Source organism: Theileria equi, chromosome 1 (assembly GCF_000342415.1).
Source record: "Theileria equi strain WA chromosome 1, complete sequence".
NCBI classification, from domain to species: Eukaryota; Apicomplexa; class Aconoidasida; order Piroplasmida; family Theileriidae; genus Theileria; species Theileria equi.
Genome location: NC_021366.1, coordinates 2,957,340 through 2,971,266, shown reverse-complemented (window position 1 = coordinate 2,971,266; position 13,927 = coordinate 2,957,340). Strand labels below are relative to the sequence as shown.

The 13,927-nt window shown below is 44.2% G+C and overlaps 6 protein-coding genes across 6 annotated transcripts, besides 1 other annotated feature; 5 read left to right on the top strand and 1 right to left on the bottom strand.

The window, feature by feature from the left end:
• Window positions 1–466: 466 nt before the first annotated feature.
• Window positions 467–1,845, top strand: BEWA_031240 (hypothetical protein; the record flags this gene model as incomplete). The annotated part of the gene is made up of 2 exons (XM_004829880.1): window positions 467–1,440; window positions 1,479–1,845. The coding sequence occupies 2 exons, from the start codon at window positions 467–469 to the stop codon at window positions 1,843–1,845; spliced, it is 1,341 nt and encodes a 446-aa protein (XP_004829937.1).
• A 352-nt stretch (window positions 1,846–2,197) lies between these two features.
• Window positions 2,198–3,532, top strand: BEWA_031230 (hypothetical protein; the record flags this gene model as incomplete). Its single annotated transcript, XM_004829879.1, has 1 exon — window positions 2,198–3,532. One exon carries the CDS (start codon window positions 2,198–2,200, stop codon window positions 3,530–3,532), a length of 1,335 nt encoding a protein of 444 aa, XP_004829936.1.
• Window positions 3,335–3,374: a microsatellite.
• Window positions 3,533–3,979: 447 nt separating the features above from the next.
• On the top strand, window positions 3,980–4,421 carry BEWA_031220 (hypothetical protein; the record flags this gene model as incomplete). Its single annotated transcript, XM_004829878.1, has 2 exons — window positions 3,980–4,209; window positions 4,298–4,421. 2 exons carry the CDS (start codon window positions 3,980–3,982, stop codon window positions 4,419–4,421), a joined length of 354 nt encoding a protein of 117 aa, XP_004829935.1.
• Window positions 4,422–5,159: 738 nt separating this feature from the next.
• Window positions 5,160–8,266, top strand: BEWA_031210 (hypothetical protein). Its single transcript, XM_004829877.1, has 2 exons — window positions 5,160–5,517; window positions 8,141–8,266. The coding sequence occupies exons 1-2, from the start codon at window positions 5,258–5,260 to the stop codon at window positions 8,262–8,264; spliced, it is 384 nt and encodes a 127-aa protein (XP_004829934.1). The 5' UTR covers window positions 5,160–5,257; the 3' UTR covers window positions 8,265–8,266.
• A 128-nt stretch (window positions 8,267–8,394) lies between these two features.
• Window positions 8,395–9,869, bottom strand: BEWA_031200 (tubulin alpha chain, putative; the record flags this gene model as incomplete). Its single annotated transcript, XM_004829876.1, has 3 exons — window positions 8,395–9,012; window positions 9,049–9,685; window positions 9,808–9,869. The coding sequence occupies 3 exons, from the start codon at window positions 9,867–9,869 to the stop codon at window positions 8,395–8,397; spliced, it is 1,317 nt and encodes a 438-aa protein (XP_004829933.1).
• Window positions 9,870–11,264: 1,395 nt separating this feature from the next.
• Window positions 11,265–13,919, top strand: BEWA_031190 (hypothetical protein; the record flags this gene model as incomplete). Its single annotated transcript, XM_004829875.1, has 1 exon — window positions 11,265–13,919. The coding sequence occupies one exon, from the start codon at window positions 11,265–11,267 to the stop codon at window positions 13,917–13,919; it is 2,655 nt and encodes an 884-aa protein (XP_004829932.1).
• Between the last annotated feature and the right edge of the window lie 8 nt (window positions 13,920–13,927).

Here is a 13,927-nt window from a genome sequence, read left to right as displayed (position 1 = left end):
TGACGTCTACCTGATGGTCGCGACTCTCACCTCCACACACTTTTAGTTTTAGTGAATTTGTGTGCGTAATCCGCGAACTTTGTGACCGGAGACCATAATGTGACGCATATTTCAAGTTTGTTCCCCGATTTGTGCGCGTATTGTTGACACATGGTAAAATCGCCAATTCCCGTCTTTTCAGACGATTATGGACGGACAAATCAGATATTACAGACTATAAAAGTTATCTATACACAGGAAACGGCTGGTTAAGCGGTTAAATAGGCCAACAGGGTTACGTATTCGCAGAGAATACATAGTCGTTGGACTAGAGCGGCGATTGTCTAGGTTTCAAGACCACTGGAGCTGCAAGAAAGATCTAGGGGAGCAGTAACTGCTGGTAGATCCGGGAGATGATATAGAGGGGCCCTCTACACACTTGCAGAGGTAGATTTAACGTTTGAATCACGGACTAAAGGAGGAGGAAATGGCTTCGTATATGCCTCCTTCCGACTTTTCCAACGGTGGAAATGGGAATCTCTATGGGAGCGGCAACTACAATGCCAACAATCTTGGTGGTTACATGGGAGCAAATAGTGTGTATGGAGGCAATGAAGCGCCTCAACAGGTCCCCTATGGAGACGCTATGCATGCGGAAGGATATCCCAAGTCTGAGAATCCTCAGCTAAACTTTAACATGATGATGAGTCCGGGGATGCAAAAGCCCATGGACTATGGCAACGTTCAGCCAGATATTAGCTACCCAGTTTATCCTCAGAATATTCCTGCGGGAGGAGCTGGTCAAGCTGGGAATCCCATGGTGACAAACGATATGTTTACACAGTTTAAAAATGGGCAGTACTTTAGGAATGAGAACCTCCCTCTACGGCCCTTGACTCTGGAGAGAGATTATCTATACAGCAAAAGCATTCTAAAGTCAAACCTCTCTTTTAAGGAGGCAGCAACTGCAATGTTGTCAATGGCCTCATCCTCCAAAAAGAGTACTTCTGGTGGCTCTGGTAAAATTAGAGCTACAGCAAAAGCCAGAAAGAGCACTGTGAGTGTTCCTAAACAAAATGTACCATACAAGAGCGCTTCTGGCACTCAGGAACCTCCTAGTGTTCGTACTCCAGACGAGGCAAAGCCTGGCGCCATTTTTCCTGGAATGATGGGTGAACAATTAACTCCCTCGCTTGTGAGCGAAAATGGTACCCCAATGAACTGGGTGCCTATTAAAAAGATGACTAGTACCACACTCACACCAAGGAATAAACAGTTTGGACCAATGCCAAAGGGTGGAGCTGTTGGAGCTCCAAAGAATGAAATGTTTGGAAAGATGAATGTGGTTGAGGAGATGAACCTTGAAAAGGAAATGACACCAAATGTTAAACGGAATACATCCTCCTCCGCTGCTATCATGATGGAGACATTTCAGATTTTACTCTCCAATAAAAAAAAGAGGTGAGTTTTTTCTAGCCATATCCACACCATATTTATAGAATTCGCAATTGTTTGGTAGAGGACTGTCGGCATTCGATAGGAGAGCAGCCAAAGATTGATGTACAGTATAATAGTTTGGATGTTGGTGGCGAAAAGGTGTATCAGCTGAGTGAGATTTTGTCATCCTTGCTCCCATATCACCTGTTTTACTTTGAGAATATTCTGGAAAAGTTTGTACCCTTTCAGCCTGAGGGGTACAAGGGTGTGAAGGAAGACGTGGATAAACTTGACAAGGAAGTTGAGATGATTTTAAATGGATGTGAAGAAGCGGAAAGCCTGAGATCGGTAAGTGTTTGCATAATCGTCGCAAGATGGAATGAATGCGTTATCACAACGGGCTCATCAGGATTAGTTTGTGTAGAATAGGTTTTAGAGGGTTACATAGACTCGGTGGAATTTTATGGAGAGTTGATAGATATTGAGGTTGTATCGACTGACGTGAGTGTTGATTGTACTACTGAGGGCTGTATTTATAGCTGTTCATCTTGTTCCATGGATAGTCTCTCTGACGGTGAACTAGTTGTGAGAGAGGATGAATGAATGGATGAGGAGTAGTTAAGAGAATGTGCTCCCTTTGGTCGCATTGAGACTACTCATGGATCTCAGAGTTTTGAAAGAGCATACACTCTGAACATGGAGGATGAGATCAGACTAGTAAGAAGAGGTGACTTGTCTAAGGATTTTCTCCGAGCATTATGGTCTATATACCCTATTAATAATGGCGGACAAAGATGGAGTAATCATTGAGCTAAAAAACAAGCCAACTACCAATCATACATATCAAGCTTCTACCACTACCGGAACCGGTAATGTTAAAATTACTGTCACAAGATCTACTGAACCTCTTGGATCTGACTTCCTCAAGTATACCCATACTCCAGAAAATAGACAACCATTCGCACTAAAAGAAGTTAAAGATGATAGCAATCAACCTATTCCAGGACCAACAAATATAGATAATGTAACTTCAGTTTCTGCTTATTACTGGCAACATGAGAATGGTCCTGGTACTACTCCTGGAAAGGCTCTCCTTTTAATTGTTACTACTAGGGGTGGAAAGAATGAAACCAAGTATTACGGCAATAGAAAGAGTGCTGATGGTAATAATAAGTGGATTGTACTTAATAGCGGTTCTAGACCTCACCTACTCTATAGTGATATTGAAAGGACACTAGATGATCTGGTTTGTTCGAACTATGATGCAGTCACCATAGATCTTAGCAAGGGTACGTCAGAGTACCATGGCAGAAGCAGTAAAGATCCATATTGTTGCCGTTGTGATGGTCATAATAACACAAAGATCACGGTTACTATTGATAAAGTTCCAGCTGCATCTAAAGTTGAATACTTCAAACACTCCATTACAAATCCTAAGCATAAACTTGCAAGGATAAGGTACTACGATAAGGGTGAAGGTACTTATAGGACTAATAATCCCAACTATAGAAGACGTATAAAGTCTCATGCATTGAAATTTCCAACCTCTGACGTAAGAAGCGTCTCTGCATTTTATTGCGGACAGAATCCAGCTCTTATTTACGTTGATGGAGGTACAGCCACAGGCTGGTACAAGAAGCCTACCAGTAGTGATAAAGATGAGCAGTGGACACAAGTAGATATTCTCCAAGGCATAACACCGGAGAAAATTACTGAATGTACTAACTTTAACAAACTTAAAAATGTAGTATATTGTGCAAGTACTGTAACATGTCCTCAACCTGCTCTATCTCCTGCTAATCTTTCCGGACCTGCTGATCCTGGACCTAGAGGACCTGCTCTATCTGAGGAAGTCCCAGCTTCTGACTTATCTGACCAGGTTCCTGATACAGAGTCAGAGACCAAGATTCTTCTACAAGCTACTCCTGCTCCTGCTACTGCTTCTCCTGCTGCTCCTGAAGCTAAAAAGGAACCTTTTGTTAGTATTCTTACTGGTAGCTCTGCATTAGCTGGATATGTCTCTTCAGGTACCCTTGCTGGAAGTGCCGCAACATTTTTTGGAGGATGGAAACTTTATAATCGCTATAAAGGAGATCCTTGGGTTAGACAGATTTAATGGCTGTCTATGGACTTTCCAGTAGGGAGACTAGCTTGGGTACTGAGTAGTTACTCCAAAAACACAACTCTTAGAAATGAAAAATCACAATATTCCAAAAATGCATTGTTACCAAATTATCATGACGTTTTAAAAGATCTATCATTTCCTCAATAGATCCATCTCATACTTTAAAGCCCTCTACATGGATAATAACTGGACATTTTAATCATGGAGCTCTCTGAGACCCGTGCATATCCACAAACTATTCCTGAATGGATCCCATGTGGTAGCCAATCCACCCATTACATCATCTATACCTACCTACACACGATTCTTTAGACATACTCAACGATCAAGGCAAGCTTGGGACTGACTAATGAACTCGTATTTGACAACCGAGGGGACCATTCTTCTGACATGCTTCATATCCGCGAGGGGTAGCGGGTAAAATCACTCATTCAGTCGATGTTTTCGCACACATCCGCAATACTTTTAGGCTCACTGAGCCATAGAGCGCCCTTAACTCCCTTTATTCGGCGCTTTGCCTCTAAAAAGGACATTAAAATCGCAACGAAAATCACCGACTTGTACACTAACGAAGAACCGAAGCCAGACGCCAAGCAGAGGAGCCAAGACATCAAGAGGAAGATACGATATGTTTATTATGATCCAACTCTTGTACAGAGAATCGCAATGTGAGTTTCTTTGGCTCCAATCAGTTATTCATGGAGCTCTTTGTGTTTTCCTCATTTTCCATCTTTTGTTCTTCATAAATGCGTATAGATTAAAGGCAAGATTCTTTGCGACCGGGTGGATGTACGCTGTCACGGCGATTTTGGCGTATTTGGCACTCAGATCCATTTATTGGTGTCAGGATCGCTTCCTCAAGGACAGATTTGGGATTTAGTCGTAAATTATGGATGTAAATCAAAGATTTAACTTGTTTAGGTAATGTGTATTATGCGAATGTATTGCGTAGCACGAGCGACTATCCGACCATAGGCTTAGCCGGAGGGAGGATGAACTTTGGCGACCAAGGGGAACTCTTTTGTCAGTAGGATTCTCAGTACGACTGTAAGGAGTACAACAGATGGAGGATGTGCCACTCTTTACGGCTTCTACATGCCAGAGTAAAGTGGATGTACCAGGAAGGAGTATGGCCATTTCTGGACACACTTGTAGAGTCGCTCTAGGAGACTTTAGAGCTTCCTCCGCAGTTAAAGGGCACATTTGCTACTTTTGGTACCCATTAATGGAGAATTGACGATGAATTAGCCGCAGAGAATCCTGGGCTGTGCCTAGAATACCGTCACATTGTCTCACCGTAATTTCATTTCAGAGCTTGAATGGGCACTAGAATGGCCATTTTGCAACTCCTCAGTGTACCATCTGTGTTCAGACTCTCTGTTGGCCATGCAGAATCTGAGATAGTCTAGAAAAGGTCTGCACACGTCTTGTAGAGTTCGGATCCATTCTTCGTCAGAAAGCTCTCCATTACCATCCCGTTCCTCAAAACGACAAATAAACAACATGACAATGAGATCAAAAGGCCCATAGCAACAAACCAGTACCTACCAGCGAGTGACATGTCAACCCCGAATAGTAATGCCCCTACCCGCTAGTTTGTAACTTTTTTTTTTCATTCAGTAGAAATCTTTTGCCGATTGCTACGAGGCTTTTGAAATTTTTACCAAATTGTAAAAGTAAACGGATTTACGAGTTGGATTACGAGTAAATTGGCAAATGGTGAGTTTGGGCGCTTCGTTGGTCCAGAGGCGCTTAATTTCGGGTTTGTCCCGCGACTGCCCGAATTTCGCGGCCAAGATGCCCAAGAGGATAACATCGAAACATCACCAAAAACCCCTGGGAAGCTACCCAGCGCCTCCCGAGCAGGAAATGCTCTGGAAGAATAGAAGAACAATTCCCGGAGGTTATTTTCAGCAGTCGATCTCGCCCTTTCAACTAAAGTTTCTCTACCCAATCATTCATCAGTGGTCTGCAAGGTTAGTTTGATGCACAGTATACGAACGTAGTGAGTATAATGCTGCCTATGGCGTAATGCGTAGCCTGAGCGACTGTAAGGAGTACTGAAACAGGTGACCTACCGACGTCAGAGACTAGGTAGTAGATCACTATGGAATGAGTGTAACGAGTGGAATAGTGATGGAGACTCTATGAGCGAAGTGAATAGAAGAGAAGTGGCAAGTATACAGAGTATAGGAGCTTCTCCATTAGTCTCTTTTTTAGACTTATTAGGACTATTTTTAGACTCTTTATTCTACTTGTGGAACCAGGAGGACAACTAAAGAGAGTCTCTAGAAGAATAGATGAATAAGTTACCATTAGGATATGCCAACCATCGAGTTGTACAATGCAACAATGGCAGGATAGGAACGATGGCGAGATGCTAAGCATTGACTTATCTACTTGATACTGTGCAACTGAATGTCTTGAAGAAATGGAGTCTCTCTATAAATCAGAGAATGTATCAGCGACTATGAATACCCATAGATAACACCTATGAAACCTTAAGGATGTGAGCTACTTAAACATGCATCTTGAAATGATGAATAATACTGGAACACTAAACTCTCGAGTAGAGAATGGAGGAGTATCTTCAACTTATGGCCAAGGATATGGTATATAATGGTGTGAACGACAGGTAAGATTACAAGATGACAGATGGGAGATCAGGGACTTCAGAAAGGCGCCATGTTTATGGCAGGGCTGACTCTGTTGCAGTCTCTCCGTGTGGCTTTAACTGGAGCGAAGTTTGCACTTGATAGATTTAAAATTCCTCAACAACATGCCAGTTCTTTCATTAACATGGTTCATAATCCTATGGAACTGGCAACGTTTACTGGAATGGCTATTATGACTTGTCTGTCATTTGCATCCGGTATTAATGGTTGTTTTAAGTACTTCGCCATTGTAACAAATGTGGCACTGTGCTGTTCCTTCGTCCTACTTCTCTATGCATTTACATCTGGAGGTCAAATGGGAGATCTCACCTTCTACTACTGGGCTATTGTCTTTGGCTCGTTTATATATGGACTGAACGTTGCAGCTGTAATGACTGTGGCGAGTGCAAATGCTTCTCTTTTTAATGTAGGAATCCCTCTCTCTGGTATTCAGGTTTGCATTTACTACTATGTCTTCACTAAGTTGGCTGAGAGATATAACTGGTCAAACATTAGCTATAAGATCATATACTGGCAGCTCATGATAGCAATAATCATATCGGCTGTATCAGCTTCTATCTGGATAGTACCAGATGCCACTGAACCTGGTAAAGAAGGTCAAGAGGCTAAAGGTAGTGCTGCTGCTCTATCTCCAATTCTTATGGGTGTAGTTGGAATGGGTGGTATCTATGCTTTCTATCCAGCCATTGCTCCTTATAAGTTGACTGACGTTGGCACTGGCTACACTATTGACCTCGTTGTCTTGTTCGTTAGTGCAGTTCCTGGTATTATTATTGCTATATTATGCCTGTGTAATGGAAAAGAACCCAATAGTAATAATGGAACTGGTCCAAACACTAATTGGAGTACTAATTGGGGATGGAATGCTGCTTGGATTCTAGCGTTTCCACACCTTCTTGCCATGATCTTATGTTTGTGCACACTTCATTATCCTGATAGTGGACTAGCCAGTTCAATTAAGAGCAGTGGTTTAAAGGTTGGAGCTATTACTGTTACCTTAAAGTTTTGTGAGGAATCTCTCAAGGCAGTTTCATATGCAGGAGGTGGTGCATATAAAAGCCCAATTCCAGCTGTTAATGCCTTCTTATCCCAAGGTTTAATGATAGTCTTGGCCTTTACTGGAGATGGTTACCTGAAGACTTATTCCAAGTATGAGCATGATCGAAGTAAGTGGCCTACTAAGGATTATGGCTTCTTTAAGTCCTTAGGATACTGGATAGGGAGTGGAATGTGGGTGGCCTGTAAGAGTGTCAAGTCTTCCTTTACCAAGAATGTAAGATGCAAAGTTTTGGGTAAATCAGAAGCTCTCCTTATTGTCTATGAAGATGAAGAGTTTTAATGGGTAGCCACTAGGGAGCTCTTTGAAACTCAATCATTCATCCTTGGACATTCGTCCATGCATTAAGAGTCTAGTGGAGAGTCTGAGGGAGAGACTCATACTGAGGGGATCTCCAATGATAAAGAGTTATGCTCATAGTGTTTGTCAGTTGTCTGATAAGGATAGAGATTCTTGGCCTACTTCACGTTATGGGTTTTGGAGTCCGCCTGTACTCTAGTAGACTCTTTAAGAGATTTTCCAAAAGATCCTCATAGAACAAGACAGTAATTATGGGAATTGGTGACTATGGACTGGTGGATGTTTGCTTTTCCTGTCTTATTCATAGGAATTGTGATAAGGAAGTACTTTGAAATGGATAGAGAATGAAAGAGTATTAATAAGGATGAATATTTAAATAAACTAAAGGAACCTCGGCCTTATAAATAGTGACGCCTCATTGCTATTCCCTCTATGGATGATGCAGTATGTAGCCGACTAGGCAATATAGAGAATCACTCCCTTGTCAGTATACGCATTTCATTCAACACAGTTTTCAAAATCCTTCCATCTCATCACCATTCTATACACATACATACACATGTTTAGGACATGGGCAAAAACCTCTCAAATGTTCTGGTGGATCATATGGCCAACGACTGTGATGGTTATTGCATTCCGTTCAATCGACAAACTCAACAAGCTCTACCTAAAGCGCGAGCACTATTACTAGTTTTGTAACTTTTGCCTATTGTACATGCATGGGTGGCTATATAGGTGTACTAGACAAAGATGTTAAAGATGGAATTTACAGTCTTATGGTTCTAGGATGCGGATTAGAAGCTGCAGGGGATCCTCAAGGCTTACGTGGATCCAACATTCTCATAGTCCTTTTCAAGTGCGGCAACATCTTCTCTGGCTTCTTGGAATTCTGCCTCTTCCATGCCTTCCCCAATGTACCAGTGCACAAACGCCCTTTTGGCGTACATGATGTCAAACTTTTTGTCCATCCTGATGAAAACTTCGGCAATGGATGTGGAGTTGCTGATCATGCAAACTGCACGTGAAGTCTTTGAAAATTCTTCTCCGGAGACCACACATGGCGGCTGGTAGTTGATACCAAACTTGAATCCAGTGGGTGACCAGTCGACGAAACGAACGGTTTTCTTATTCTTGACCACAGAGATTGCAGAGTTTACGTCCTTTGGTACAACATCGCCTCTGTACATGAGACAGCATGCCATGTAGTATCCATTCCTGGGATCGCACTGAGCCATCATAGAGTTTGGATCGAATGCTGAATAGGTGATGTCAGCTACTGACATTTGTTCATGCTTTGCTTTTCTGCTGCTCACGATGGGAGCGTAGGATGAAAGCATAAAATGGATCCTAGGGTATGGCACAAGGTTGGTCTGGAACTCGTTCATATCGACATTGAGTGCACCGTCAAACCTCAGGGAGGTTGTTAGCGAGGATATAACCTAGAGAATGTGTAAAGAGAGGATTGGTGATCTTACCTGTGCAATAATCTTGTTAAGGTTCTGGTAGTTTGGGCGACCAATGTCGAGGTTGTTCTTGCAGATGCTGTAGATTGCTTCGTTATCCAGGACTACAGCAACGTCGGTGTGTTCTAGAAGGTTATGGGTTGTGAGTACAGAGTTGTAAGGCTCAACTACTGCGGTAGAGACTTGTGGTGACGGCCAAATGCAAAAGCTCAATTTCGTCTTCCTATCGAATTCCGCGCCAATACTCTCCAAAAGCAAGCTTCCAGTACCGGACCCGGTACCTCCACCAATGGCAGAAAAGAAGAGAAAGCCCTGGACACTGTCGCATGCATCGGTCAACCTGTGGAGCTTCTCCATGACTGGTGTATAAATGTCCCTTCCAACGGTGTAGTGACCACGAGCAAAGTTGTTGGCGGCGTCTTCGTGACCAGAAATCAGCTGCTCTGGGTGGAATAGGTTCTTGTAAGTTCCCCTCTTGACGTCATCAATGACCGTTGGTTCAAGGTCGACAAAGATACACCTAGGGACGTACTTGCCAGATGAGGTTTCGGAGAAAAAGGTGTGGAATGTCTTGTCGTCTTCCGAATTCGTAGGCTTGCTATCCATTGATCCATCTGGGTTTATCCCATGCTCAATGCAAAAGAGCTCCCTAAACGTATTGTATAATGGTGCCTAGTTTGTTGCATGCACGTTATGCCTGATGGGTAAATGGCAGCTGTAGGTACAACGCCTTGAATGAACTGGCATGCATGTAGGGACTGGATGACAAACCATACAGAGTTTCCGACTTGGACTCCGGCTTGTCCTACGTGGACTGCAATGACTTCTCTCATTTTGAGGTATTGAGATGAAGTGAGTGTACGAGATTGACGACCGAGGGAGATGCCACAGCGCCAAAAAATGTTAAGCAATCATGCAGACTTGGTTATATGCGAGTGTCTTGCGCTCTAAAACACAACTGCCAATGTGGATATAGTAAGAGTAGTATGAAATATTTAAAAGTACCGGGAGGTGCGGGTAGGGAGGCCGTACTGTGTCTCTACAGGACACGACAACATGGCAAACTAAAGTGCATCTGGACGCTTTTCTGGAGTCTCTAGGCTATTCGTACGGTTGCTCTAGACGAGATCTGTCGGTAGTACAGGTCGTATGGACGAATTTTGGTAAACTTTTGATTTTTGCCACTTGTATCCCGGCCAGCTCTTCTCGCTTTTTTTGGCCTCCTGCCACTCGAGATGTCGTTTGGCAAAGGAAAAGCGAGTTGGAGACTACAAATCAGTGTACGCCTAGTTATCCGCTGACCAGCTCCTACATGGCCCCCTCTGTCCTTTTCTTCATTCGCACAGTTGAAAAGTTTTTCGGTACCCGAGAGAATGATAGGCGAGTGGACCGGGGAACGTCATGGCATCCGTACCGCCAATTTCAGCCACAAATTCGCCCATCTGAGGGCATCCGCAACCCTCCTGATCAACAGCACACGCGTCCAAATGGATACGACGGAGTAAAGGGCAAGAGACCGTGTCCACTCTGGCCGCCCCCAGCCGTGTGTAGGCCCGCTGTGATTCCAAGCCAAAGCGGCCGGAGGAGCGGCGGACGGCTCCAGTACCAGCGCCACAGGTTGATGGCGGCAGCATCAAGGGCTGAGCGGGACGAGAGGCAGAGAGATGGTCGGGAACGCTCTCGGGGCTTTGGCCTCCGCCGGGGGCTGAGCACACATGTTTCTAGGGCGTAATTCTTGGAGCCAAAGGAGGCGCAAATGATCGTAGAGAGCGCGGGGTGGAGTCGCGCTGCAGTTGTGAAATGACTGAGGCTTTGGGACTCCGGCCATGCAGTCCTGCACGACAAGGCGTTAGTAAGGCAGACCCAACCACAGTGAAGATTTTGGTGTTAGTCACTACATTAGCCCTTGAAATTCGATTCTTGTGGTTTTTATGCCTAAAACTATGCAGAGGGAGGCCCTGTGATTTGGCTTTTGGAAATTACTCTACGATTTGCCCTTCTGCACTACAGGACGCTTTTATATTCCCAAAGTCGAGGATTTTGCTCGTGTTTCCCAGTGGCATCCACGAAAGCTGCCAGGACCACCCGCAGAGGCCATCGAGACGATCGTTAACTCGTTGGGGTATTCCCGCAAGTCTAGCCAGACGTTGGAGAATGCCAAACTCGGCTCTGATCAACAAGTGGCCACACTAGAGCAAGAACAAATAATGAAGCACTGACATTCGACGATGAGTGGCATCAAGGAAGCCTCGTCACGACTCAGTGAGAGGTCAGAATACTGCACCTGCGCTTGCAATCTAGTCTCTGACCACCTCTACACGGACAGACTGGGCCCTGACCTTCTTACCAGGAAAAAGAAGGGACCTGTGACCTGCAACTCACACTACTCCACGGCGAGTGACGAAAATGTAATTGACAAACTCAGAATGTCTGAAGAATCAAGTGCGGAGAACGATGAATGTGATTTAACGGACGTTAGCAGTCCGAAACTAGGCCAATCAAGCTCCATCGAGTCCGCCTTCGTCGATGGACTGGATTCGCTACACTGCTCTTTTTGCAACAAGCCCATATTCATGTACAATGGGCTCGACTATGGAATGTTTGACGGGTGGATAAACGCAGTCCTGGACGCCGACCATCCAGTGGATGCGCAAAATGCAGACTGCGGAACAGCGCAATCATGCACCGACATTGTGGAGATTACGTCCTCCATACTCATGTCATCCGAGGACGCCATGTTTACCATCGTCTCAAATGTGTCACCAGGTGAAGATTGTACGAATGAAAAGAACCAACTTTTCGATAGCGTGAAGCGATTTTTGCAGTACTGTCTGGGAGATGACACAATCGTTCATCTCACCGGATCGACTGCCTACGACATTGACATTGACTACAGTGACATTGCATCGGCGCCATCATACAGCGATTTGGATATCGTAGTGCTATCAAAAAGCTACGGAGGTGACCCGCGTACCATATTACAGAAAGTTTATAGTGAATTAAGCAACATGCAGTATGTTTTAAAGGAGAGGAACAAGTGCCCAATCTGGGTGCTGGCAGACTCGAACATCAAGCTGGTTGAGTCCGCCAAGGTACCAATCGTGATTATAGAAACGAAAAAGGGACTATTCTGCGACATTTCGGTGAACACTCTCTACCCACTTTTACACACGGAGCTCTTTAAGAACTACATTGACGAGCATCCCATGGTAAGACCCCTGATGCGCATAATAAAGCACTGGTTAATTCTGAGGGGTGTACCCTCAATGAAGGAGGGAGGGTTCCCCTCAATCTTTTGGATGTCTCTCTTTTGCAACGCCATTGACATTTTTGACTCTGAGGGCGAACTTGAATTTGAAATGCCAAAGCAATCTATAATGGTGTCCGCTAAAAACTGCGAAATAACATCACTATGGACCCTTTTGCGCGATAGACACGGAGTCAAGGGATACACAAAATCGGAATGGTGCCAAGGTGGCCAGGATTCACCGGCCTTTAGCATTTTATCGTCTCTGGAAAAGTGTTTTCAAAATTTATCAAGTGAAATTAGCATTGTTGATATCGTAAATAGATTTAATTATACAAAGTCTGGGAACATTCCCCCAGACTATCCCAAAATGAGCATGTTTTGCAAGAATTTAATGCGACTTATACAAATGGAGCCCAACCTTCCCTATGGAACCTGGCTTGTTTACTACTATGAACTCACCCGAGCGCGCGGCTACATTTCCCTATATGCCAAGAGGATGGAAATGTTGATTACACTCCTTGCAATTGTCAAGTGTGACGCGGAGGTTGAGGATGAAACACCCCTGGCAGATTTGCCTTCATTTACAAGACTGGCGATTCTCATCAAGGAATCCTTTGGTTATGACATTGCACACCTTGCCCAGGATGGACTTGGCGCCAAGGCGTCATTTGACGCCTACATTGCCAAGGCTTGCAGGGCGCTGGGACTGAGACCCCTTGGAGGGGCATGCATTGACAGGGTCAAGATGCTCCTCTATCACATGTTCCAGCAATTCAAAACTATACCCATGGAGATTTTTGAAAAGGTTTATGATAACATTTACTCTATACCGGCTGATGTGGAGCCTCCGGTGCCCCTGTATTATGACGACTTTTGTGACATTGACAAGGGCTTTTCGGATACTGCGTCAATTAGCCTGCAGAGTTCGGATGGGAGGACCTTTGACGGAACGCTGTGGGACGATAGTGGCTGGTACATTGTGGTTTTGCAGGGCAAGCTGACCATTGTCAAGGTAATTAAGGTTTGTATAGAATGGGAATCATGGTGGTCGCGAGATTTTGTAAGTAGGAGGGACAACCGATCGGTATTTCATGGCTTTGTTTATCGCCAGCTAAAGTTGGACTATGACGTTAAAAAGAATTGTGCATCTGTGGATCGTTCTTATCCCAGTATTCTCATCAAGCGGGGTAGTCTTGTCCTTTTCAACCCATGTGACATTGTTTCAAAGTTGCACGTACTAAAGGTTATCAGACACGAGCAGTACATTAGCCCTTCCCTTTATTCTACAGATTTCTACACTGGTATAAAGTGCTTGTACATTCTCCCTGGGTTCGAAGTTGACCGCTTCCAGTCGTTTGAAGAGATTGCGTCAAGACTCAAGACACAGGTTAACGCCGATTTTAGGAGCCAAACTCTCTTTTGTAAACTATGTGGCATAATCATCATGAAACGAGTAAACGACTTTACGGATTTTAAAATCACGCAGCGTAAACTTCGCAATGCCAAGCACACTCTCTGTAACCAAAAGTATATGAGCATTTACAAGCATATGGAACTATTTTACAAGAATGTAAAGCAACAACAAATCATCTACGAAACCGACTCCCCCAACACATTTTCTCAAGCTTGTTGATAATCGCT